General features: G+C 74.7%; 2 protein-coding genes across 2 annotated transcripts; both read left to right on the top strand.

Annotated features, from left to right (window-relative positions):
- The first annotated feature begins 1,521 nt into the window (after positions 1 to 1,521).
- GRIPAP1 (GRIP1 associated protein 1) lies at positions 1,522 to 24,516 on the top strand. Its single transcript, XM_089770455.1, is given in 26 exon segments — positions 1,522 to 1,674; positions 2,136 to 2,202; positions 2,612 to 2,673; positions 3,995 to 4,021; positions 4,480 to 4,587; positions 5,044 to 5,188; positions 6,931 to 7,145; positions 7,217 to 7,264; positions 8,016 to 8,047; positions 8,169 to 8,216; positions 9,311 to 9,410; positions 11,693 to 11,770; positions 12,474 to 12,566; positions 14,048 to 14,057; positions 14,060 to 14,232; positions 14,669 to 14,780; positions 16,077 to 16,117; positions 16,228 to 16,421; positions 16,609 to 16,886; positions 16,966 to 17,053; positions 18,880 to 18,973; positions 19,586 to 19,690; positions 21,874 to 22,041; positions 22,410 to 22,538; positions 23,495 to 23,665; positions 23,752 to 24,516. Coding segments are annotated over 26 exon segments (2,724 nt in total). The 5' UTR covers positions 1,522 to 1,632; the 3' UTR covers positions 23,848 to 24,516.
- On the top strand, positions 8,226 to 9,296 carry LOC149523405 (uncharacterized; the record flags this gene model as incomplete). Its single annotated transcript, XM_089770378.1, has 1 exon — positions 8,226 to 9,296. A coding segment is annotated over one exon (1,071 nt), but the record flags the coding sequence as incomplete, so codon positions are not given.
- Positions 24,517 to 25,600: the final 1,084 nt, after the last annotated feature.

Raw genomic sequence — 25,600 nt, 5'->3', positions numbered from 1 at the left:
CGAGAGCACGAGGCGGTTCCAGCCCCCTCCCCAGCCCGGTCTGGAAGGAGGTCGGAGCCCACAGGCCCTGCACCTCCGCCCCCATCAGGCTTTCGAGTCCACCCCCCGCCAGGCTCAGACCCACAGACCCAGCGTCCTGCATGTCCCACCCCTCCCCAATCCATGGGCCCCGCCAGGCTGGTCGCCGGGCTCAGCTCCCCTGCCCCCTTCCCAGCGTGTAGCCGGGGGGTGGGGGCGGAGGAGTGCAGCCAAGGCAGACAGATGGACAATTGGGTCAGACGGATACTTATCTTGTCACTGCTCAGTGGGGTGGGGGAGAAGGGGATTAGGGGGAGTGTGCTTCCTGGACACAGTTAACCCTCTATAAATACCCTCAGTTCCTCTCTGATCCAGCCCCTCGCCTGCACTGGCCCAGAGAAATCCAGGCAAATGTACGTCAGTAGGGGGCGGGGACATGCCCCCCCATTGCAGTCACCTCTGGGGTGGCTGAGGGACAGCTGGGTATAACAAGGTGTGAGAGACTCAGCTGGCACGGAGATGCAGCTGCCTCTGGGGTGGGGGAGCCGGGGAACACTCACACACAACGCTGCGGAGTTTAACTCTCCTGCACATCAGATGTGGACACTGGGGGTTAAGTGACAAGGAGGGGGCAGATGGCTCTGAAATAACGAGGGCTGAGCCTGCTGGCTCATGCCTGGAGCACATGGGCCGGGAAGCCCAAGCGCCCAAACCCTCCCTTGAGACCAGGCCCGAGTGCAGGGCCCGGCTGACCCCTGGGGTCCCGCTTTCCCTCCTGGCCTGGCCACGCTACCTCAGACTGGGCCACTGGCTGCTGGCCCTGCCAGACCGCTGCTGCCCGGGAGCTGGTGGGTTTCAGACAGTCCTTCTGGGCCCTGCTCGTCCCACCTAGGCAAAACACGGAGGGGAAACTGAGGCACACCTAACGATTGTCCTGACGTTACGGGAAATCCCCACTCGGTCCCGTCCCTGCTTCCCGGCCTCTGAACCGTCCCTGGCGCCAGCCCCGCAGGGTCCAGGCACGTCTGCGCCACCCAGCTGCCGGCTGCGACGTCCTGGCGCCGGGTGACTTGCCCCGGGGGCCGTACCCTGGAGCGAATGGGTCAGCCCTGCCCAGGCCCTCTGACTGCCTGGGGATGCAGTCTCATTGATTGGCAACCTCACTTTGCTGCACCTTCCGACCGGCCCTGGGGCCTCGCTAATCGGCGGTGATTAGCTAATTGGGGCTAATCGGTGCTGGGCCCGAGCGCCCCCGCCGTGTCACTAATGACTAGCTAATTATGCTAATCGAGGGGAGGCACTAATTGGCGGGTAGGGGGCGCTAGAGGTCGCTTGGAGGACCAAGCGGGTGACGCTCCCCTTCCTGCACCTCTATGACCCGGCACTTCCGGGCCCACGAAGGGACGCTCTGCCCGCGGGTGGCGCCCTACTCTCTATCGTGGGCCCTTCCGGTGCGCCGGCCCGCGGCTTCCGGGCTGGCTCGCGACGCTCTGCCGCTACTTCCGGCGCCACCCTCCGCGTCTCTATGGTCCCCGCTTCCTGCTTCCGGCCGACGCTCTGGCCCGGCCTGGGCGCCTCGATGCTCCCTCGAGTCCGGCGGGCGGGGGCGGGATCATGGCGCAGGCCCTGTCGGCGGAGGAATTCCAGCGGCTGCAGGTGGGGCCCGGCCCCCCCCCCGCGGACCCCCCCCGCCCCACTACCCGCCCCCCCCGCGCCCTGATCCCCCCGCGGACCCCTCCCCGCCCCCCCCCGCGGACCCCCCCCGCCCCACTACCCGCCCCCCCCGCGGACCCCTCCCCCGCCCCACTACCCGCCCCCCCCGCGCCCTGACCCCTCCCCGCCCCCCCCGCGGACCCCCCCCGCCCCACTACCCGCCCCCCCCGCGGACCCCCCCCCGCCCCACTACCCGCCCCCCCCGCGCCCTGACCCCCCCGCGGCCCCCCCGTATTCCCCACTACCCGACCCCCCCGTGTCCCTGCCCCCCCACGCTCTGACCCCCCCGCTCCCTTCCCGCTCCAGACCCCCCCGCACGCTCCCCCAGCCCCCCCCCACTTTGACCCCCGTGTCCCCCCCGGCTGACCCCTCCCCCCCCGCTCTGACCCTCGCTCTGTGCGCAGGCGCAGCTGCTGGAGCTCCGCACCCACAACTACCAGCTGTCGGACGAGCTGCGGAAAAGCAGCACCGGTAACGCGGGGGGGCCTGTTGTGACGTCATCCCCCCCGCTGCCCCCCAGACCTGTCCCAGCCCCTGTGCTGCACCCCCCCCACACACAGCTTGAGGTCTGAAGGGCCTGGCCCCGTGGCCGGGGGGAGGTTGTCGTCCTGAAATCCCCATCCCCGGGCAGGGCTCGGTGCGGTGCCCAGGGAAACTGAGGCACACCCAGGGTCACTGCAGGTCAGCAGCACCCCCATGCCGCAGAGCCAGGGGCCTGCAGCCCCCGCTTGGCCACAATGGGGCCACTCAGCAGTGGGGGCCATGCCCTCCGGAGGGGCCAGGCCTCTGCCCATGTCCCCCTCCCCGCCCGCCCCCGTCCGGGGCAGACGTACCCCTGCGGCTGGGCCCTCGGCTGTGACCTGCTCTCTCTTCCCCACAGAACTGACTGGGCTCCGGCACCGTGTGGCCTTCCTGGACAAGGAGCTGGTCAAGGCGCAGAAGGTGCCAGCCTGGCCCCCGCAGGGGGAGCGGAGGGGCCTGCGGAGGCGCGTCCCCAGTCCCGCTCCTGAGCACTTGCAGGACGCAGGGACAGGGCAGCTGAGGAGCAGCAGCTTATAACGCTGCACAGGGCTGGCTCACCTGGCACTCAGTGCAGCCACCTCTGGGGCGGGGCAGTTGGGGAACAGCCGTGTATAACGCTGCACAGGGCTGGCTCACCTGGCGCTCAGTGCAGCCACCTCTGGGGCGGGGCAGTTGGGGAACAGCCGTGTATAACGCTGCACGGGGCTGGCTCACCTGGCGCTCAGTGCAGCCACCTCTGGGGCGGGGCAGTTGGGGAACAGCCGTGTATAACGCTGCACGGGGCTGGCTCACCTGGCGCTCAGTGCAGCCACCTCTGGGGCGGGGCAGTTGGGGAACAGCCGTGTATAACGCTGCACGGGGCTGGCTCACCTGAAGCTCAGTGCAGCCACCTCTGGGGCGGGGCAGTTGGGGAACAGCCGTGTATAACGCTGCACGGGGCTGGCTCACCTGGCGCTCAGTGCAGCCACCTCTGGGGCGGGGCAGTTGGGGAACAGCCGTGTATAATGCCGCACAGGGCTGGCTCACCTGGCGCTCAGTGCAGCCACCTCTGGGGCGGGGCAGTTGGGGAACAGCCGTGTATAACGCTGCACGGGGCTGGCTCACCTGGCGCTCAGTGCAGCCACCTCTGGGGCGGGGCAGTTGGGGAACAGCCGTGTATAATGCCGCACAGGGCTGGCTCACCTGGCGCTCAGTGCAGCCACCTCTGGGGCGGGGCAGTTGGGGAACAGCCGTGTATAACGCTGCACGGGGCTGGCTCACCTGACGCTCAGTGCAGCCACCTCTGGGGCGGGGCAGTTGGGGAACAGCCGTGTATAACGCCGCACAGGGCTGGCTCACCTGACGCTCAGTGCAGCCACCTCTGGGGCGGGGCAGTTGGGGAACAGCCGTGTATAACGCTGCACAGGGCTGGCTCACCTGACGCTCAGTGCAGCCACCTCTGGGGCGGGGCAGTTGGGGAACAGCCGTGTATAACGCTGCACGGGGCTGGCTCACCTGACGCTCAGTGCAGCCACCTCTGGGGCGGGGCAGTTGGGGAACAGCCGTGTATAACGCCGCACAGGGCTGGCTCACCTGACGCTCAGTGCAGCCACCTCTGGGGCGGGGCAGTTGGGGAACAGCCGTGTATAACGCCGCACAGGGCTGGCTCACCTGACGCTCAGTGCAGCCACCTCGGGGGGTGGAAGGGACGCCGTGGCTCGGCAGCACTGTTCGGTCCTGACTCCCTGCTCTCTCTCCCCAGGCTCTGAGCAAAAGCAAGAAGGCTCAGGTGAGGCTGGCCCGTCCCTGGAGCGGGATGGGTTCGGGGGCAGGGTCGTTCTGTCACCGTGGCATCTGGGCTCTTCACGGTCTGTACACACATCGGTCTTGGCTAGAGGCCTGGGCGTCAATCACTGTTCCGGAGCGGGAAAGCGAGGCCCAGCTAAGCAAGCTGAGTATGGAGGCAGCGGGCTCCCAGCCCCTCTGCTCCGATCACTGGTCCTCACTGCCCTCTGAGATGTGAGAGAACCCAGGCGCCTGGCCTCCCAGCCCCCTGCTCTAAGCAGTAGCCCCCACTGCCCTCCCAGTCCTGGGAGGTGTCCTGAGCCCCAGGCAGGCACCTGGCTGCTCAGCCATTCTGCCCCATGGCCCCTGCTGTACCGGGAGGGGGGGGGTGGCCGACTCTGGCCCAGAGCGCGGGGGGAGGGGTCTGTGCCCGCAGCCCCTGCCCTCCCCCTCTTCCCGCAGGAGGTGGAGGCCCTGCTGAGCGAGAACCAGATGCTGCAGGGCAAACTGCACAGCCAGGAGGAGGACTTCCGCCTGCAGAACAGCACCCTCATGCAGGAGCTGTCCAAGGTACCGGCCGGGGCTCTCCTCTGGCCAGGGGGCTGGGGGGCCAAGGAACCGGGGGGGCTGGGGCTCTCCTTCAGCCAGGGGGCCGGGGGTCCAAGGAACCGGGGGGGCCGGGGCTCTCCTCCGGCCAGGGGGCCGGGGGTCCAAGGAACCAGGGGGGCCAGGGCTCTCCTCTGGCCAGGGGGCCGGGGGTCCAAGGAACCGGGGGGGTCGGGGCTCTCCTCCGGCCAGGGGGCCGGCAGTCCAAGGAACCGGGGGGGCCGGGGGTCCAAGGAACCAGGGGGGCCAGGGCTCTCCTTCAGCCAGGGGGCCGGGGGTCCAAGGAACCAGGGGGGCCAGGGCTCTCCTCCAGCCAGGGGACCAGGTACCACAAAGAAGAACCCCAGCGCCCGTCCAGTGACCCGGGGGGGCGGCTGTGCTGTTAACCCCTGACACCTTCCTCTGCCTCCCCACCCCCAGCTCTGCTCCCAGATCGAGCAGCTGGAGACGGACAATAAGCAGCTGCAGGGGGAGGGGCCCGCGCCAGCCGGGCCCCCAGGCCCCCTGGACGGGGCGTTGCTGCGGCTCCAGGCCGAGAACACGGCACTGCAAAAGAACGTGGCAGGTAACTGGGGGGGGGGGGGGCCGGCAGGCACTGGGTGGTGGCTGGGGGCGCGGGGAGCGGGGTGGGCGGGTGTGGGGTGCGGATCGGAGCAGTAGCGGGGGCCCTGCAGGCTGTGGTTGGGGGAGCGGGGTGGGCGGGGTGGGGGCCGTGGGGTGCGGATCGGAGCAGTAGCGGGGCCCTGCAGGCTGTGGGTGGGGGAGCGGGGTGGGCGGGGTGGGGGCCGTGGGGTGCGGATCGGAGCAGTAGCGGGGGCCCTGCAGGCTGTGGGTGGGGGAGCGGGGTGGGCGGGCGTGGGGGCCGTGGGGTGCGGATCGGAGCAGTAGCGGGGGCCCTGCAGGCTGTGGTTGGGGGAGCGGGGTGGGCGGTGTGGGGGCCGTGGGGTGCGGATCGGAGCAGTAGCGGGGGCCCTGCAGGCTGTGGGTGGGGGAGCGGGGTGGGCGGGGTGGGGGCCGTGGGGTGCGGATCGGAGCAGTAGCGGGGGCCCTGCAGGCTGTGGGTGGGGGAGCGGGGTGGGCGGGGTGGGGGCCGTGGGGTGCGGATCGGAGCAGTAGCGGGGCCCTGCAGGCTGTGGGTGGGGGAGCGGGGTGGGCGGGGTGGGGGCCGTGGGGTGCGGATCGGAGCAGTAGCGGGGCCCTGCAGGCTGTGGGTGGGGGAGCGGGGTGGGCGGGGTGGGGGCCGTGGGGTGCGGATCGGAGGAGTAGCGGGGGCCCTGCAGGCTGTGGGTGGGGGAGCGGGGTGGGGGCCGTGGGGTGCGGATCGGAGCAGTAGCGGGGGCCCTGCAGGCTGTGGGTGGGGGAGCGGGGTGGGCGGGGTGGGGGCCGTGGGGTGCGGATCGGAGGAGTAGCGGGGGCCCTGCAGGCTGTGGGTGGGGGAGCGGGGTGGGGGCCGTGGGGTGCGGATCGGAGCAGTAGCGGGGCCCTGCAGGCTGTGGTTGGGGGAGCGGGGTGGGCGGTGTGGGGGCCGTGGGGTGCGGATCGGAGCAGTAGCGGGGCCCTGCAGGCTGTGGTTGGGGGAGCGGGGTGGGCGGTGTGGGGGCCGTGGGGTGCGGATCGGAGCAGTAGCGGGGGCCCTGCAGGCTGTGGTTGGGGGAGCGGGGTGGGCGGCGTGGGGGCCGTGGGGTGCGGATCGGAGCAGTAGCGGGGCCCTGCAGGCTGTGGGTGGGGGGGTGGGGTGGGCGGGCGTGGGGGCCGTGGGGTGCGGATCGGAGCAGTAGCGGGGCCCTGCAGGCTCTGGGTGGGGGAGCGGGGTGGGCGGGGTGGGGGCCGTGGGGTGCGGATCGGAGCAGTAGCGGGGGCCCTGCAGGCTGTGGTTGGGGGAGCGGGGTGGGCGGGGTGGGGGCCGTGGGGTGCGGATCGGAGCAGTAGCGGGGGCCCTGCAGGCTGTGGGTGGGGGAGCGGGGTGGGCGGGCGTGGGGGCCGTGGGGTACGGCTCGGAGCAGTAGCGGGGGGCCCTACAGGCTGTGGGTGGGGGGGCGGGGTGGGGGCCGTGGGGTACGGCTCGGAGCAGTAGCGGGGGCCCTGCAGGCTGTGGGTGGGGGGGCGGGGTGGGGGCCGTGGGGTGCGGATCGGAGCAGTAGCGGGGGGCCCTACAGGCTGTGGGTGGGGGAGCGGGGTGGGCGGGGTGGGGGCCGTGGGGTACGGCTCGGAGCAGTAGCGGGGGCCCTGCAGGCTGTGGGTGGGGGAGCGGGGTTGGCGGGGTGGGGGCCGTGGGGTGCGGATCGGAGCAGTAACAAGGGCCTGCAGCCCTGCAGGAGCGCTTGGAGAAGGAGGGGGCCCGGCAGGCGGAGGGGCAGGGGGACGCCCCCCAGGCTGTGGGCCCCGCCGGACAGGCCATGGCCGGGCAGCTGCCAGACCCCCGCCCCTGCCAGCCGCGGCCTGCGGAGCTGGAGCTGGAGCTGAAGTGGGAGACGGAGCGCGAGGAGAAGCGCCTGCTGAGGGACCAGCTGCAGCGCCTGGAGGTCAGGAGGAGCCAGGCGGGGGGGGGGGGCTGGGCTCGGCTCGCCGCGTCTCACCCCCTCTCTCCCCCTAGGCGGCAAAGCAGGCTGAGGAGTCCCGGCTGCAGGCTGAGCTGAGCAAGGTGTGGGGGGCCCGGGACTGGGGGGAGGGGGCTGAGCAAGGTGTGGGGGGCCCGAGACTGGGGGGGCGGCTGAGCAAGGTGTGGGGGGCCCGGGACTGGGGGGGGGGGGCTGAGCAAGGTGTGGGGGGCCCGAGACTGGGGGGGCGGCTGAGCAAGGTGTGGGGGGCCCGAGACTGGGGGGGGGGGCTGAGCAAGGGGTGTGGGGGGCCCCGGGACCGGGGGGGGGCTGAGCAAGGTGTGGGGGGCCCGGGACCGGGGGGGGGGGCTGAGCAAGGTGGGGGGGCCCGGGACCCGGGGGGCAGGACTGGGGGAGGCTGAGCAAGGTGTGGGGGGCCTGAGACGGGGGGGGGCTGAGCAAGGTGTGGGGGGCCCGAGACTGGGGGGGCGGCTGAGCAAGGTGTGGGGGGCCCGGGACCGGGGGGGGGCTGAGCAAGGTGTGGGGGGCCCGGGACCGGGGGGGGGCTGAGCAAGGTGGGTGGGTCCCGGGACTGGGGGGGGCTGAGCAAGGTGGGTGGGTCCCGGGACTGGGGGGGGGCTGAGCAAGGTGGGGGGGGCCTGAGACTGGGGGGCTGAGCAAGGTGGGGGGGGCCCGGGACTGGGGGGGGCTGAGCAAGGTGGGTGGGGCCCGGGACTGGGGGGGCTGAGCAAGGTGGGTGGGGCCCAGGACTGGGGGGGGGGCTGAGCAAGGTGGGGGGGGCCCGGGACTGGGGGGGTCGGTGACCCCGAGTGACCCTGACTCCTCTCCCTGCAGCTTGCTGACAAACTGAAGAAAAAGCAAGAGAGGTAGGAGCCGGGACACCTGGGTCCTTTGGCTGGGGTAGGGGCGGGGCCTGGCGGGGGGGTGGGGCCTAGTGGCGAGGCCCCGCCCCCTGGCCGGCTGCCGGTGACTGGGTTTGTCCCCTAGCTTCCTGCGGCTGCAGACGGAGAAGGAGGCTCTGTACAGCGACAGCAGGTGGGCAGGGCTGCGTGGCCGAGGCGGGGCCGGCGCTGGGGCGGCTCCGTCGGGCCGGGCGGCAGGGCAGACCCGGAGCCGCCTCAGCCTTGGCTCAGGGCGTGGAAGCCCCCGGCAGGAGGCCGGGAGTCCCCAGCCCTGTGGCCCGGCCCGGGCTGGCGCCGGAGGACATGCCGAGGGGCCCGGGCCTGGGTCGCCGGCGCCGGAGCCCCCGCCCCCTCCAGACCGATTCAGAAGGGCTGTGAGCGCCTAGGGACGCAGCCCAGCGCAGGGGCCACGTGGCTCACCCCCTCCCTTGGACCAAACAGCCCCCCCGGCCCAGCCAGACGGTCCCAGCCCCCCCTTGTGTCTCTGCCTTCTCATCTGCCAATACAGGTGTGGGGTGAATCAGACCCCAGGGCAGGAGGGGGCACTGGTTACAGACCGGCCCTGCCAGGCCCCTCCCAGGGCCCAGCCCCGCCTCCGAAGTGGGTTTTACTCACACAGCTCTTGAGAGATTTGTTAGTGTCGCCCGGCCCCCCCCCAGCTCCCGCCCCTCCCCCCAGGCTCCCAGCACCCCCCCAGCTCCCGCCCCTCCCCCCAGGCTCCCAGCACCCCCCAGCTCCCGCCCCTCCCCCCAGGCTCCCAGCACCCCCCCAGCTCCCGCCCCTCCCCCCAGGCTCCCAGCACCCCCCCAGCTCCCGCCCCTCCCCCCAGGCTCCCAGCACCCCCCCAGCTCCCGCCCCTCCCCCCAGGCTCCCAGCATCCCCCCGGCTCCCACCCTTCCTGGCCCCACAGGGCACCAAGGAAATGCCTAAAAGTCTCTTTCCACCCTATCATCTCGCACACCTGGGTTCTCCCTACCCTGGAGGAGCAGGGGCCGGTGGGGAGCAGGGTGCCTGGGTTCTCCTGCCCTGGGGGGCTGGAGCTGGGGGGGAGCAGGGGCTGGTGAGCGGAGCGGGGGCCGGTGGGTGGAGTGGGGGGCGGAGCGGGGGCCGGTGGGCGGAGCGGGGGGGGGAGCGGGGGCCGGTGGGTGGAGCGGGGGGCGGAGCAGGGGGCGGAGCGGGGGCCGGGGGGCGGAGCGGGGTACCTAGCAGCCGGTCTCTGCCCCCCAGGGCGAAGATGGAGGAGGTCCGGCAGCGCCGGGAGGAGGAGCTGAAATCCCTGCAGGCTCACAACCAAAAGCTGCAGCAGGAGCAGCAGGCAGCAGAGCAGGTGAGGGGGGGACAGGTGGCGTGGGGCTCGGTTCGGGGGGGGCTCGGTTCGGGGGGGGACTGGTTGGGGGGGGCTGGAGGTTCACGGTCCGGAGGGCCAGCGATTCAGGGTGCCTGGGGCTAGGTGGAGAGGTTCGGGGGGGGCTGGGCGGATTGTTTGGGGCGACGGGGGCCAGGCGGGGGGATTCCGGGGGGTGGGCGGATTGTTTGGGGTGAGGGGGCCAGGCGGGGGGATTCGGGGGGGCGGTTCTTTCAGGGGGGAGGGGGGCCAGGCGGGGGGATTCGGGGGGGGGCGGTTCTTTCGGGGGGGAGGGGGCCAGGCGGGGGGATTCGGGGGGAGCCGTTCTTTCGGGGGTGAGGGGGCCAGGCGGGGGGATTTGGGGGGGGCCGTTCTTTCGGGGGTGGGGGGCCAGGCGGGGGGATTCGGGGGGGCGGTTCTTTCGGGGGGTGAGGGGGCCAGGCGGGGGGATTCGGGGGGGCGGTTCTTTCGGGGGGGAGGGGGACAGGCGGGGGGATTCGGGGGGGCGGTTCTTTCGGGGGGGGAGGGGGCCAGGCGGGGTTGGGGGGCGGTTCTTTCGGGGGTGGGGGGCCAGGCGGGGGGGATTCGGGGGGGCGGTTCTTTCGGGGGTGAGGGGGCCAGGCGGGGGATTCGGGGGGCGGTTCTTTCGGGGGGTCGAGGGGGGCCAGGCGGGGGGATTCGGGGGGGCGGTTCTTTCGGGGGGAGGGGGCCAGGCGGGGGATTCGGGGGGGCGGTTCTTTCAGGGGGGAGGGGGGCCAGGCGGGGGGATTCGGGGGGGGCGGTTCTTTCGGGGGGGAGGGGGCCAGGCGGGGGATTCGGGGGGGGCCGTTCTTTCGGGGGTGAGGGGGCCAGGCGGGGGGATTCGGGGGGGCGGTTCTTTCGGGGGGGAGGGGGCCAGGCGGGGGGATTCGGGGGGGCGGTTCTTTCGGGGGGGAGGGGGCCAGGCGGGGGGATTCGGGGGGGCGGTTCTTTCGGGGGGGAGGGGGCCAGGCGGGGGGATTCGGGGGGGGCGGTTCTTTCGGGGGGGAGGGGGGCCAGGCGGGGGGATTCGGGGGGAGCCGTTCTTTCGGGGGTGAGGGGGCCAGGCGGGGGATTCGGGGGGAGCCGTTCTTTCGGGGGTGAGGGGGCCAGGCGGGGGGATTCGGGGGGGCGGTTCTTTCGGGGGGGAGGGGGCCAGGCGGGGGGATTCGGGGGGGCGGTTCTTTCGGGGGGGAGGGGGCCAGGCGGGGGGATTCGGGGGGGCCGGCCTTTCGGGGGTGGGGGGCCAGGCGGGGGGATTCGGGGGGGCGGTTCTTTCGGGGGTGGGGGGCCAGGCGGGGGGATTCGGGGGGGCGGTTCTTTCGGGGGTGGGGGGCCAGGCGGGGGGATTCGGGGGGGCGGTTCTTTCGGGGGTGGGGGGCCAGGCGGGGGGATTCGGGGGGGCGGTTCTTTCGGGGGTGAGGGGGCCAGGCGGGGGGATTCGGGGGGGCGGTTCTTTCGGGGGTGAGGGGGCCAGGCGGGGGGATTCGGGGGGGCGGTTCTTTCGGGGGTGAGGGGGCCAGGCGGGGGGATTCGGGGGGGCGGTTCTTTCGGGGGTGAGGGGGCCAGGCGGGGGGATTCGGGGGGGCGGTTCTTTCGGGGGTGAGGGGGCCAGGCGGGGGGATTCGGGGGGGCGGTTCTTTCGGGGGTGAGGGGGCCAGGCGGGGGGATTCGGGGGGGCCGGCCTTTCGGGGGTGAGGGGGCCAGGCGGGGGGATTCGGGGGGGCCGGCCTTTCGGGGGTGGGGGGCCAGGCGGGGGGATTCGGGGGGGCCGGCCTTTCGGGGGTGGGGGGCCAGGCGGGGGGATTCGGGGGGGCGGTTCTTTCGGGGGTGAGGGGGCCAGGCGGGGGGATTCGGGGGGGCGGTTCTTTCGGGGGTGGGGGGCCAGGCGGGGGGATTCGGGGGGGCGGTTCTTTCGGGGGTGAGGGGGCCAGGCGGGGGGATTCGGGGGGGCCGGCCTTTCGGGGGTGGGGGGCCAGGCGGGGGGATTCGGGGGGGCGGTTCTTTCGGGGGTGGGGGGGCCAGGCGGGGAGATTCGGGGGGGCGGTTCTTTCGGGGGTGGGGGGCCAGGCGGGGGGATTCGGGGGGGCGGTTCTTTCGGGGGTGGGGGGCCAGGCGGGGGGATTCGGGGGGGCCGTTCTTTCGGGGGGGAGGGGGCCAGGCGGGGGGATTCGGGGGGGCCGGCCTTTCGGGGGTGGGGGGCCAGGCGGGGGGGCCCGGTGCCCATGGGTCTGTGCCCCCCTCAGAGAGCGGCGGAGGTGCAGGAGCAGCTGCAGAGCCGCCAGAGGGAACACGCAGACGCCCTTCACGCCCTGCAGGACCAGGCGAGGCCCCTGGGGGCCTAGGAGGGGGAGCAGCCCCCCAGGCCAGGGCGGCAGAGCGGGCCCCTCCCAGCCCCCCCACTGCCCCGTCCGGCCCCTCTTGCCCCCGGGATGTTGGGCGGGCCCCCTTCCCTCGGCCCCTTGCGTGTCACGCCCGCGGGGGGGAGGTGGCCGGGGCCGCACTGGTGGGGGGCGGTCCCTGGAGACACGGGGGGGGGGGGGGCTGCATGGGGCCGGGGGAGGGGCCGCACTGGTGGGGGGCGGTCCCTGGAGACACGGGGGGGCTGCATGGGGCCGGGGCCTGCGCCGGGGGAGGGGCCGCACTGGTGGGGGGCGGTCCCTGGAGACACGGGGGGGGGGCTGCATGGGGCCGGGGGAGGGGCCGCACTGGTGGGGGGCGGTCCCTGGAGACACGGGGGGGCTGCATGGGGCCGGGGCCTGCACCGGGGGAGGGGCCGCACTGGTGGGGGGCGGTCCCTGGAGACACGGGGGGGGGGGGCTGCATGGGGCGGGGCCTGCGCCGGGGGAGGGGCCGGTGCCGGGCTGTTCCTTGCCGTGTGGTTCCCCAGAGCCCCGGTGGCGTCTGGGCGGCACCCGGCTTTGGCCCAGCAGCGGCTGGGGCGCCCGCCGGGGGGGGGCAGGGCGCGCGCGGTTCCCGTCGAGGCGGGCCCGTCTGCCCGGCGTTAACACCCCCGTGCCCGGGCAGGCGGCGTGCCGGAGCGCGCAGAGCCAGGAGCAAGTGGAGACGGTCCTGTCGGAGAACAGCGCCCTGCGGAGCAGCCTGGCCGCCCTGGAGCAGGTACCCGGGCGGGGACTGTCATTACCCCCAGCTCTCCACTGGGTTCCACTCAGCCGCTGCCCCACCCCAGAGGTGGCTGCATCTCGGCACTGAGAGCCATCCCCGTTGGCCAGGCGCCCCCCTGCTTCTGGATTCCTCCCTCCCCGCCCCTGGGCGGTGCCATCGGCCTCTCTGTCCCCTGCTCGTCGCTGCCCCGCCCGGGGGTATCGTCCCCCTCCAGCAGTGCCCTGCCCTGGGGTGCTCCTGAGCCAGCCCCTGGGCTGCATTCCAGGGGGGAGGATTTGAAGGTGGCCAGGTGGTTCCCCTGGGCCAGGTTGAGAGGGCGGGCGGTTTTGGGGAGTGGATGGTACCTGGGGGCTGGGGTTGGGCAGACAGGTCATGGGGGTGGGTGGGTTTGGGGGGCGGGGCCAGGGCCAGGCAGGTTCGGGGGCCGACTTGGGGGGCAGGCAGGCCGGGGGGCCTCGTTCGGGGGGGTCGAGGGGCAGGCCCGGGGGCCGGGCGCAGGGGGGAGGTCGAGGGGCGGGCCCGGGGGCCGGGCGCGGGGGAGGGGGGTCGAGGGGCGGGGGAGGGGGGGAGGTTGAGGGGCGGGCCCGGGGGCAGGGTGCGGGGGGGAGGTTGAGGGCGGGCCCGGGGGCAGGGTGCGGGGGGGAGGTCGAGGGGCGGGCCCGGGGGCCGGGCGCGGGGGGAGGGCGCGGGGGGGAGGTCGAGGGGCGGGCCTGGGGGGAGGTCGAGGGGCGGGCCCGGGGGCCGGGCCCGGGGGGGAGGTCGAGGGGGGCTGGTCGAGGGACGGGCCCGGGGGCCGGGTTCGGGGGCTGGTCGAGGGACGTGTGTGGGGGAGGGGGGTCAAGGGGCGGGTTTGGCGGGGGTCGAGGGGCAGGCCCGGGGGCCGGGTTCGGGGGGGGTCAAGGGGCGTGTGTGGAGGAGGGGGGTCAAGGGGCGGGTTCGGGGGGAGTCGAGGGGCGTGTGTGGAGGAGGGGGGGTCAAGGGGCGGGTTCGGGGGGAGTCGAGGGGCGTGTGTGGAGGAGGGGGGTCAAGGGGCGGGTTTGGCGGGGGTCGAGGGGCAGGCCCGGGGGCAGGGCGCGGGGCTGGTCGAGGGGCGGGCCCGGGGGCCGGGTTCGGGGGGGGGTCGAGGGACGTGTGTGGAGGAGGGGGGGTCGAGGGGCAGGCCCGGGGGCAGGGCGCGGGGCTGGTCGAGGGGGGGGTCAAGGGGCGGGTTCGGGGGGAGTCGAGGGGCGTGTGTGGAGGAGGGGGGGTCAAGGGGCGGGTTTGGCGGGGGTCGAGGGGCAGGCCCGGGGGCAGGGCGCGGGGCTGGTCGGGGGCGGGCCCGGGGGCCGGAGTTCGGGGGGTCGAGGGGGACGTGTGTGGAGGAGGGGGGTCAACGGGGCGGGTTTGGCGGGGGTCGAGGGCAGGCCCGGGGGCAGGGGGCGCGGGGCTGGTCGAGGGGCGCCCCCCCACGCCGAGCCGCTGAAGCCTCCCCCCAGATCCAGACGTCGGGACGGAGGAGCTGGCCCTGCTGCGGGAGCAGAGCGCGGCGCTGGGCCGGGAGCTGCAGCAGCGGCAGAGCGAGGAGGCGGCGCTGGCGGGGCAGCGGGACGACCTGCGCAGCAGCTGCAGGTGGGGGCCGGGGACCCCCGTGCCGTGCAGCCCCCCGCCCCTCCCCCGCGCCGTGCAGCCCCTACCACCAACCCCCCTCAGTCTCTCATGGCTCCGGCCCAGAACTGACCCTTTCCCCCACCCCTGGCCTCTTCCCTCAGCTCGTGGGACGGGTCTGGCCCTGCCTGGGCGGTGGGGGCCCTGCTGACAGCCCACGCCCACCGGCCGGCAAGGGACTGACTCCGCACCAGGGGTCTGGGCTCGTCCACGTGTGGGCGTCACCCACAATTGCCAACGCGCTCCCGGGTCCCGCTCTGCCCCGAGGCTGGGCGCGACTGGGAGGCCTGCAGGTGCTCTGTGCTGCGATGCCCCGGCCGTTGACCTGCGGAACTCCTTGCTGTGGGAGGCTGGGCTGACCAGCGGGGCAGTGAGCGGCGTTCCTAGCGTCAGAATGGCCCAGGGGCCCCTAACTCTGAGTGCTGCAAGGCAGCACCCCCCAGGCTCGCTAGGGCGAAGGGGCAGCGGGTTCACCCAGCCGCGGCTTGTTTGCCCCAGAATCAGCCCGAGCCAACAGCCGCCTGCTGGAGCAGCTGCAGGAGCTGGGCCAGGAGAGGAGAAGCTGCTGCTTCTGAGCTGGGAGAGAGGCCAGGAAGGTGGGAGCTTGGGGGGCTCCACGCCGGAACGAGGGCACTGGGAGGTGGGGGGCTGCGTGGGAGGGATTCGGGGGGCTCGGGAGCCGGCGGGGGCTCAGGGCTCGGGGGCTGAGGCGCCTGTCCCCGCAGAGCGGAGCGGCGCAAGGCGCTGGTGGACTCCATGGCGGTGGGGGGGCCGGGCGGGGGGCTGGCGGGGCTGAGGAGCGCCTGTCCCGCAGAGCGCGGAGCGGCGCAAGGCGCTGCTGGACGCCATGGCGGTGGGGGAGGCTGGGGGGGTTCGGGGGGCCGGGGGGGCTCAGGGCCGGGGGTTCGGGGGGCCGGGGGCGGGGGCTGAGGCGCCTGTCCCGCAGGGCGCGGAGCGGCGCAAGGCGCTGCTGGACGCCATGGCGGTGGGGGGCCGGGGGGTTCGGGGGGCCGGCGGGGCCGGCGGGGGGCTGAGGCGCCTGTCCCCGCAGAGCGCGCGGCGCGGCGCAGGCGCTGCTGGACGCCATGGCGGTGGGAGGGGGGCCGGGGGGGGGCCGGGGGGCCGGGGGGGGGGCCGGGGCGGGGGCTGAGGCGCCTGTCCCGCAGAGCGCGGCGCGGCGCAGGCGCTGCTGGACGCATGAGCGGTGGGGCGGCTGGGGGGTTCTAAGGGGGGCTGGAGAGGGGTTGGGGGGCCGGGGGGGCCGGGGGCTGAGGGCGCCTGTCCCTTGGGCGCGGCGCGGCGCAAGGCGCTGCTGGACGCCATGGCGGTGGGGGAGCCGGCGGGGGCTGAGAGCGCCTGTCCCGCAGAGCGCGGCGCGGCGCAGGCGCTGCTGGACGCCATGGCGGTGGGGGGCTGGGGGGGTTCGGGGGGGCCGGGGGGGGGGCGGGGGGGGCGGGGGGCCCCAGGCGCCTGTCCCGCAGAGCGCGGCGGCGCGGCGCAAGCGCACCGCGCGGGCGCCGCCTGGCGGTGGGGGGGCCGGGGCCGGCGGGGGGCTGAGGCGCTGTCCCGCAGAGCGCGGCGCGGCGCAAGGCGCTGCTGGACGCCATGGCGGTGGGGGGCTGGGGGGGTTCGGGGGGGCCGGGGGGGGGGGGCCGGGGCGGGGGCTAGGGGCGCCTGTCCCGCAGGGCGCGGCGCGGCGCAAGGCGCTGCTGGACGCCATGGCGGTGGGGGGGCCGGGGGGCCGGCGGGGGCTGAGGCGCCTGTCCCGCAGAGCGCGGCGCGGCGCAAGGCGCTGCTGGACGCCATGGCGGTGGGGGGCTGGGGGGGTTCCGGGGGGCCGGGGGGGGGGCCGGGGGGGCGGGGGGCTGGCGCCTGTCCCGCAGAGCGCGGCGCGGCGCAAGGCGCTGCTGGACGCCATGGCGGTGGGGGCTGGGGGGTTCGGGGGGGCCGGGGGGGGGGCCGGGGGGCGGGGGCTGAGGGCGCCTGTCCCGCAGAGCGCGCGCGGCGCAAGGCGCTGCTGGACGCCATGGCGGTGGAGCTGCAGCGGGAGCGGGCGCAGCAGGCCGAGGCGCGGGGGGCCCTGCGGGCGCAGCAGGAGCGGAGGTGCTGGCCGTGCGGACGCGCCTACGAGCGGGAGCTGCGGGGCTGCACGAGGAGAAGGCGCCAGGAGGAGGAGCTGCGGGGCGCAGCTCAAAGGAGGAGAAGGTGCAGGGGGGGCCGAGTTTTCTCTCCTCGCTTGTCCCAGGCTGCCCCCCCCAGAGGTGGCTGCATCTCGGCAGTGGGCAGCCTGCCCCCAGAGGTGGCTGCATCTCGGCAGTGGGCAGCCTGCCCCCCCAGAGGTGGCTGCATCTGGCGGGCGGCAGCCCCCCCAGAGGTGGCTGCATCTCGGCAGTGGGCAGCCCCACCTACCCCAGAGGCGGCTGCCGCCATCGGCAGTGGGGCAGCCCCCGCCCCCCCCCCCCCCCGAGGGCGGCTGCATCATCGGCCAGCCGGGGCCCTGCTGCTCTCGAGCCGCTTGCGCGGGGCTGGCAGTGAGGAGCCCGGGTCCCCGCAGGCCCCGGAGCCGGGAGCTGGAGAGCGCCCAGCAGACGGTGGAGGAGCTCCACCTGCAGATCCAGGCCATGGACGGGGCCAAGGGCTGGTTCGAGCGAGCGGCTCAAGGAAGCGGAGGTGAGGGGCCCAGGTCCGGCCCTCGAGGGGAAGCCCCAGAGCCCCCTGCCGGGTCCCCCAGCCGTTCTCACCACCCAAGTCTCCTGGCGCTGCAGGGACTCGATCGAGACGCACCAGCGGGAGCACGAAGAGGCACTTGGCCTGTGCAGGCAGCAGCCGCGGGCTGGGTACGGCAGGACGCCGCCCCCTCACCTCCCTGGGCGAGCGTTCTCTGCCCCTATTTCCCCAGCCGCCCCGCCCCAAGGAGAGCTGGCTGCATCCGGCTCCTGGGCGGCGTTCTACCCTGTGTTCCAGCCGCCCCGCCCCCAGAGCTGGCTGCATCCGGCTCCCTGGGCGGCGTTCTACCTGGCTGTTCCCAGCCGCCCCGCCCCAGAGCTGGCTGCATCCGGCTCCCTGGGCGGCCTTCTACCTGGCTGTTCCCAGCCGCCCCGCCCCAGAGCTGGCTGCCCCGTCCGGCACCTGCGCGCTCTCCCTGGGCGGCGTTCTACGTGGCTGTTCCCCAGCCGCCCCCGCCCCCAAGAGCTGGCTCCATCCGGCTCCCTGGGCGGCCTTCTACCTGGCTGTTCCCAGCCGCCCAGAGCTGGCTGCATCCGGCTCCCTGGGCGGCCTTCTGGCTGTTCCCAGCCGCCCCCGCCCCCAGAGCTGGCTGCGTCCAGCACCCTGCGCGCTCTCCCTGGGCGGCGTTCTACCTGGCTGTTCCCAGCCGCCCCCGCCCCAGAGCTGGCTCGTCCGGCACCCTGCGCGCTCTCCTGGGCGGCGTTCTACCTGGCTGTTCCCAGCCGCCCCGCCCCCAGAGCTGGCTGCATCCGGCTCCTGGGCGGCCTTCTACCTGGCTGTTCCCAGCCGCCCCGCCCCAGAGCTGGCTGCATCCAGCACCCTGCGCGCTCTCCCTGGGCGGCGTTCTACCTGGCTGTTCCCCAGCCGCCCCGCCCCAGAGCTGGCTGCGTCCGGCACCTGCGCGCTCTCCCTGGGCGGCGTTCTACGTGGCTCGTGCAGCCGCCCGCCCCAGAGGAGCTGGCTGCGTCCAGCACCCTGCGCGCTCTTCCTGGGCGGCGTTCTACCTGGCTGTTCCCCAGCCGCCCCGCCCCAGAGCTGACTCGTCGGCACCCTGCGCGCTCTCCCTGGGCGGCGTTCTACCTGGCTGTTCCCAGCCGCCCCGCCCCCAGAGCTGGCTGCGTCCGGCACCCTGCGCACTCTTCCTGGGCGGCGTTCACCTGGCTGTTCCCAGCCGCCCCGCCCCCAGAGCTGGTTGCATCCGGCACCCTGCGCGCTCTCCCTGGGCGGCGTTCTACCTGGCTGTTCCCCAGCCGCCCCGCCCCCAGAGCTGGCTGCATCCGGCTCCCTGGGCGGCCTTCTCAGCTCGGCCTTGGCCGCCCTGCTTCAAGCTGGCTGCATCCGGCTCCCTGGGCGGCCTTCTACCTGGCTGTTCCCAGCCGCCCCGCTAGAGCTGGCTGCGTCCCCGGCACCCTGCGCGCTCTCCCTGGGCGGCGTTCTACCTGGCTGTTCCCAGCCGCCCCCGCCCAGAGCTGGCTGCGTCCAGCACCCTGCGCGCTCTTCCTGGGCGGCGTTCTACGTGGCTGTTCCCAGCCGCCCCGCCCCAGGCCCCAGCAGCGTCCGGCACCCTGCGCGCTCTCCCTGGGCGGCGTTCTACTGGCTGTTCCCAGCCGCCCCCGCCCCAGAGCTGGCTGCATCCAGCACCCTGCGCGCTCTCCCTGGGCGGCGTTCTACCTGGCTGTTCCCAGCCGCCCCGCTAAGAGCTGGCTGCATCGCTGGTTTCTGTGAGGCGGTGCCCCTGCACTAACCCGACCCTTCTGCTCAGCTGAAGGACCAGGCGGTGGAGGCTGCCAGGGAGGAGGCTGGAACGCTGAGGCTCAGGGACAGCCACCTGGCTACCATTAGCCAGCCTCGGCAGGTGAGGGCGTCGCGCCTGCCAGGGCTCCCTGGCCCCAGGGGCTCCACACGGGCCGGCCTGAGCCCGGACTCGGAGCCCCAGGGCCGCGCGGGGGCTGAGCCGGGCTCCTCTCTTCCAGGAGGTGAAGGACGTGGTGGACGGACAGCGCATCCTGGAGAAGAAGGCAGCGCCACCGTGAGCCCCCGCCCCTCCCCCGAGCCCGCTAACCACTAGGCCCCGCTGCTCAGCGGAGCCCTGCTTCCTGCCTGGCCCCCCAGGGCCCGGCCCTCCCCACTGTTCTCTGATGCCACCCGTGAGCCCAGCCCGCCCCGGGCCCGCTAACCACTAGGCCCCGCTGCTCCGCCGGGCCCTGCTTCCTGCCCCACCTGGGCCCCCAGGGGGCACGGCCCTCCCCCGCAGCCCCTTCAGTGCCACCGTGAGCCCCCGCCCCTCCCCCGGAGCCCGCTAACCACTAGGCCCGCTGCTCAGCGAGGCCCTGCTCCTGCCTGGGCCCCCAGGGCACGGCCCTCCCCCGCAGCCCCTTCAGTGCCACCGTGAGCCCCCGCCCCCTCCCCGGAGCCCGCTAACCACTAGGCCCCGCTGCGCCGCCAGACCCTGCTTCCTGCCTGGCCCCCCGGGGCACGCAGCCCTGCCCCCGGCCCCTTCAGTGCCTGCCCTCCCTGGCTCCCGCAGCCCTGCCCCGCCCCCCACCTCTCCCCACAGTGCAGCCCCCCGGCGCCCGCGCCCTGCCCCCGCACAGTGCCCCTGGCGCCCGGCCCGGCTGACTCCTCCGGCCTCCCTCCCGCAGCTCAAAGACCTGAGGCGGCAGCTGCACCTGGGCACTGCGCGGGCAGACAAGCTGCAGGAGCGGCTGCCGGAGATCCCTAATAGCCAGCAGCAAGACCCGGACGGGGTGAGCAGGGCCGGCGGGGCTGCCCCCCACCTCCTCCGCGAGCCCAGGGGCGATGGCGCGTCGGGGCCCCGGCCAGCCTGAGGGGACTCCCTGCGAGCCTTGGTCGCCTCTGGGGCTCCCGGGCCCTGAACCCCCTTCCTTGGTCTCCAGCGCCCTCGCTCGCCTTTGGCCAGCCCGGATTGCCCTGCACCCCACAGAACGCCGCGTGGGGAGGGCTGGCCCGGTGCTGGGATGCGGCCACCTCTGGGGCAGGGGCACCCGGGGGCAAAGCCACCGAGCTGCGTGGGGAGGGCTCGCCCGGTGCTGGGATGCGAAGCCACCTCTGGGGCGGGGCAGCCAGAGACAGTGCTGGGCGCTCGCGGGGAGGGGCTTGCCCGGTAGCACTGGGGGGCTGCGGCCACCTCTGGGGCGGGGCAGCCAGGGAGCAGCCGCACAGAACGCCGCGTGGGGAGGGGCTGGCCCAGTGCTGGGATCCGGCCACCTCTGGGGCGGGGCAGCCAGGGAACAGCCGCACAGAACGCTGCGTGGGGAGGGGCTTGCCCGGTGCTGGAATGCGGCCACCTCTGGGGCGGGGCAGCCAGGGACAGCCACACAGAGACGCTGCGTAGGGAGGGCTGGCCCGGTGCTGGGATGTGGCCACCTCTGGGGGCGGAGCCCCGAACAGCCGCACAGCCGTCTGTGGGGGTGATACGGCGCTTGGCAGAGGGCGCTCGCTTTCCACGGTGGGGGGCAGCTCCTCGATTCACCAGTGGCTGAGGAGGTCCAAGCTCCGCTCCCTCCCACGCCAGGGTTTCATTGCCCAAATCTGCAGCACCCCCAGCCCCCGGGAGAGCCCTTGGCTGGGGGCATTCGAGGCGTCTGTGGGAGAGGGGAGCACCCTGTGGAACTCCTCGCCATAGGAGGCGCGCCGGGGCAAACTCCGGGGGATACCGATTCCAGGGACAGCCCCGCGCCCTGGAGCAGTGACGGTCTGTCCCGGGGGAGGGGGAGGGGGTGGGTGGCTGGGGGCCTGGGCTGGGATGGCTGGGCCTGGGGTCTCCGCCCGGCTCCGGGGAGGGCGGGGAGGCCGGGAAGGGGCATCCCCGACTCCTGGGGTCTCTGCCCGGCTCCGGGGGGGCGGGGGGCCGGGGGAAGGGGCATCCCCCACTCCTGGGGTCTCCGCCCGGCTCCCGGGGGAGCGGGGGGCCGGGAAGGAGACATCCCCGACTCCCTGGGGTCTCTGCCCGGCTCCGGGGGGCGGGGCCGGGAGGGGGCATCCCCGACTCCCTGGGGTCTCTGCCCGGCTCCCGGGGGGCGGGGGAGGGCCGGGAAGGGAGCATCCCCACTCCTGGGGTCTCCGCCCGGCTCCGGGGGGGGGCGGGGGAGGGGAAGGGGAGGCCATCCCGACCTCCTGGGGTCTCCGCCGGCTCCGGGGGCGGGGGGGGGCCGGGAGGGACATCCCACGGGCTCCTGGGGTCTCAGCGCCCGGCTCCGGGGGCGGGGAGGCCGGGGAAGGGGGGCATCCCCGACTCCTGGGGTCTCTGCCCGGCTCCGGGGGGCGGGGGCCGGGAAGGGGGCATCCCCCACTCCTGGGGTCTCCGCCCGGCTCGGGGGCGGGGAGACGGGAGGGGCATCCCCGACTCCTGGGGTCTCCCCGCCCGGCTCGGGGAGGCGGGGAGGGCCGGGAAGGGGGGCATCCCCGACTCCTGGGGGTCTCCGCCCGGCTCCCGGGGGGGCGGGGGAGGCCGGGAAGGGGCATCCCCCACTCTGGGGTCTCCGCCCGGCTCCGGGGGCGGGGGAGGCGGGGGAGGGGCCCTCCCCACTCCCTGGGGTCTCTGCCCGGCTCCGGGGCGGGGAGGCCGGGAAGGGGCATCCCCACTCCTGGGGTCTCTGCCCGGCTCCGGGGCGGGAGGCCGGGAAGGGGCATCCCCACTCCTGGGGTCTCCGCCCGGCTCCGGGGCGGGGGCCGGGGAAGGGGCATCCTCCCCCACTCCTGGGGTCTCCGCCCGGCTCCAGGGGGGCGGGGGGCCGGGAAGGGGCATCCCCCACTCCTGGGGTCTCTGCCCGGCTCCGGGGAGGCGGGGCCGGGAAGGGGCATCCCCGCTCCCTGGGGTCTCCGCCCGGCTCCCGGGGCGGGGGGCCGGGAAGGGGCATCCCCACTCCTGGGGTCTCCGCCCGGCGCTCCGGGGGGGGCGGGGGGCCAGGAAGGGGCATCCCCACTCCCTGGGGTCTCCGCCCTCTCCGCAGGGATGGAGGAGCTGGTCCTACGCCGAGCTCAGCTCCCCCAGCCGGGGCAGACGGGCGACAGCAGCAGCATCTCCTCCTTCAGCTGGGAGATCATGAAGGAGGGCTCCGGGCCAGGCAGCAGCAAGGTGAGGGGCGGGGCTTCCTGTGGGGGGCAGGGCCTGTCTGCCAAGTCCACCCCCAGGCTCAGCGCTCTAAGGGCGGGAACGTTTAACCCGGCAGCCCCTCTCCCCAGTGGTCCCCAGCGCGGTGCCGCGGTTGCCGTGACGCCCGCCTAGGGACCAGGAGCGGCGACCCGGGCCCGGTCTTGCCCCGGCAGCCCCCAAGCGCGGAGACCCCAGTCCCTCTGCCCGGGGGCGTGGCCTCTGCTAGCCACGCCCCTGCCACCTGGGCTCCTCCCCCTCCTCACTTGCCAGGCTCCTGGACACCACAGCTGGCCCCGCCCCCCAGCCTGTGCGGTCCCGCCCTCGCTCAGGGCAGCCTGTTGCCCCCCCAGTCCAACACGGGCAGCCCCCAGTCCCAGCGCCCCGCGGACCTGTCGGACGAGGAGATCTCGGAGCTGTTCCAGCGCCTGGCGGAGACGCAGCAGGAGAAGTGGCTGCTGGAGGGAGAAGGTACCAGGGAGTGAGGGGCGGGAGGTCACCGGTGGGGCCGGGGGCAGGGGGCCAGGGGGCAGGGGCCGGGGCCCTGGCTGACCTTGCGGGGCCCTGCAGGTGAAGCACCCGCCCCAGAGGCAGCTGCCGGCCCGTTTCTCCTGCGCTGAGAGGGGGACGGGCCCGCGTTCCCTCCCCTGTCCCCGGTTGAGGGAGGGGCTGTGGGGGCCGGGGGCGTTCCCCACGGCGTTATATGTAGCTGTTCTTTGACCCCGCCCCAGAGGCAGCTGCCGGCCCGTTTCTCCTGCGCTGAGAGGGGGACGGGCCTGTGTTCCCTCCCCTGCCCCCGGTTGAGGGAGGGGCTGTGGGGGCCGGGGGCGTTATATGTAGCTGTTCTTTGACCCCGCCCAGAGGCAGCTGCCGGCCCGTTTCTCCTGCGCTGAGAGGGGGACGGGCCCGTGTTCCCTCCCCTGCCCCCGGTTGAGGGAGGGGCTGTGGGGGCCGGGGGCGTTCCCCACGGCGTTATATGTAGCTGTTCTTTGACCCCGCCCCAGAGGCAGCTGCCGGCCCGTTTCTCCTGCGCTGAGAGGGGGACGGGCCCGCGTTCCCTCCCCTGTCCCCGGCCAGTGCCCCGCCCTGGGGCAGAGGAGATCGTGGTCCCCAGAGGGGAAAGGCCCCTTGGGCCGGATCCCGGCGCCCTGGGACTGGCCCCCTCCTGCTGCTCCTCAAGGACGGGCGGGCCCCTCCCCCCGCTCCGCCAGGGTCACCTTGGGCCGGAGCCGGCTCTGGGAATCGATCCCAGCCTGGCTGAGCCTTGGCGCCACGTCCCCCCCACACACGCTGGGCTGCCACCGCCTTTGCCTGGGCGTGCTCAGCCTGGCGTGGCCCCCGGGGAGGTGCGGCCACCTCTGGGGCGGGGCTCCCCCCTGCATGCTGAGTGGGGTTGAAGACCCCGCCCCCTGGCCAGAGGGGGCGGGGCTCTGGCTGACTCCGCCCCCCCGCAGACGTCTCTGCGGCCCACGGGCCCCTGGAGCGCAGCAGCCTGGGCAGCGTCCTGCGGGACCTGGTGAAGCCGGGTGACGAGAACCTGCGGGAGATGAACAAGAAGCTGCAGAACATGCTGGAGGAGCAGCTCACCAAGAACATGCACCTGCAGAAGGCAAGGGGCGGGGCCGGGGGCGGGGCCGAGGCGGGGGGGCGGGGCCTGGCTCTCTCTGCCCCTCACCTCCCTCTGTTCTCTTCCAGCACCTGGAGGTCCTGTCCCAAGAGATCGTGCGGCTGAGCAAGGAGTGCGCCCCCCCGCCTGCTGCCCCCCCCAGCGGGGCCGCCCCCCCGCGCTGAGCCCTTCCCCCGACCCCCCTCGCTCCTGCTTGCACCGCTGTGGCCAGCCAGCTCGCCCTCCCCTCGGCCCCCGTGCACGGACGTGAGCCCTTCGGCCAGCCTCGCCCCAGCTCTGGCTGCCCCCCCCGGGAATTTCATGCCCCGGCGCACCCCCACTTTGTCCTGGGGCCGCAGAGCAGCGGTTTTGGGGTGCTGCCTCTGCGGGCGGGAGGGGGAACCGCAGCCACGTTCTGCACCGGAAATGTGCCGGGGGGGCCTGGGGCGGGAGTGAGGGGCACCGGCAGGCCTGGGGGAGGGGCTGTGGGTCGGGAGTGAGGGGCACCGGCAGGCCTGGGGGAGGGGCTGTGGGTCGGAGTGAGGGGCACCGGCAGGGCTGGGGCAGGGGCTGTGGGTCGGAGTGAGGGGCACCGGCAGGGCTGGGGGAGGGGCTGTGGGTTGGAGTGAGGGGCACCGGCAGGGCTGGGGGGCCTGTTCATTTCTAATGAGGGTGCCACATCTCCTCCCCCCCCCCCCCCGCATGTGTCCCGCTCGCTGCGCGCCGTGGGCGTTATCCGGCACCCCGTGCAGAGGACTCGCGGGGGCAGCGCTGGGCCCCCGGCTGGGGGGTATTTAATGTGTCCGTGGCGCGACCCCCCCAGGCATTTGTGACAATAAAGAACTGGACTCGCAGTGGTCGGCTCCGTGTCGGGGGAGGGCGCGGCTGGGGGCCCCCGGGGGGGTCGCTGAGGAATGGGGAGTCCTGGGCGGGGTTGTACCCTCGTGCGACCCTGGGCCCGCCCTGGGGGGAGTCACCGGCTGCCGTGTGCTGGGTGTCACCCCTGCTGAGCTGCAGAGTGGGGGGTGGTCCCGGGGGGGCCGTAGCTGTGGCCAAGCGAAGCGAGGGGCGCAGGGGCCAGTGGCTGGGCCGGGGGAGCTCTTTGGACCAAGGGAGGGGGTGAGCCCCCCAAGAGGACTAAGGCTCTGCCCTGGCCACATGGCCCCTGCGCTGGGCTGTGTCCCTGGGCGCCAACAGCCCTTCTGCGAGTGAGAGCCACCCCGGCACTCCCTCCCCCGCTGGGCACCAGTGCGGTGCCTGGGGAAACTGAGGCACGCGGCCGGGGTTACAGCAGAGCAGCACAGGGTAGGAGGAGGTCGAGGGGCAGGCAGGGACCAGAGCCGCCCTCTCCTCTTCGGCCGTCAACTTTCCTAGGGGAGCCCCCAGCCGGGCGGGGGAGTCACGGCTCACCGGTCCTGGCCCCACGCGGCCCATCCGTCCCCGGGCAGGACCCCCCCCGGCTGGGAGCCCCTCCTTGGGGGCCCCCTCCCTCGGGCCCCTCCCAGCGGGGCTAGCCCAGCCCAGAGCGGCTCCCAGCAGGAGGGGTGAGGGGGCTCTGAACAGCAACGTGTCCCTCAGGCCAGTCGCCCCCGGCCCCCCACGTCCGCGTGTCCTCTGCAGCCCGGGGGCTCCGCCCCGTCCCCACAGCCCCCCCCCAGCGTCTCTGCAGCTAAGGGGGTCGCCTGGGCCCCTCTTCTCCCCTCCTCTCGCTGGGCTGGGCACCCCCTTGTCTGGCGTCTGGCCGGAGCCGGCCGTGTCCTCCCAGCGGGGCCGGGGCACCAGACGCCGGGTCCCGTTCTGGGCTGTTCTCTGCCAGGATAGATCCCCCCCTTGTCACATTGACCAGGAACAGCCGGGCACTGAGACCCCCTGTGTGCAGCCCCCCGAACCCCCAAACTCCCCACTTCCCCACCCCCCGCATGCAGCCCCCCAAAGCGC

The sequence above is a fragment of the Pelodiscus sinensis genome, chromosome 18 (assembly GCF_052426305.1).
Source record: "Pelodiscus sinensis isolate ZL-2025 chromosome 18, ASM5242630v1, whole genome shotgun sequence".
NCBI lineage: Eukaryota > Metazoa > Chordata > Testudines > Trionychidae > Pelodiscus > Pelodiscus sinensis.
The sequence above is the reverse complement of the archived record's forward strand: the minus strand, read 5'-3'. Positions and strand labels throughout refer to the sequence as shown.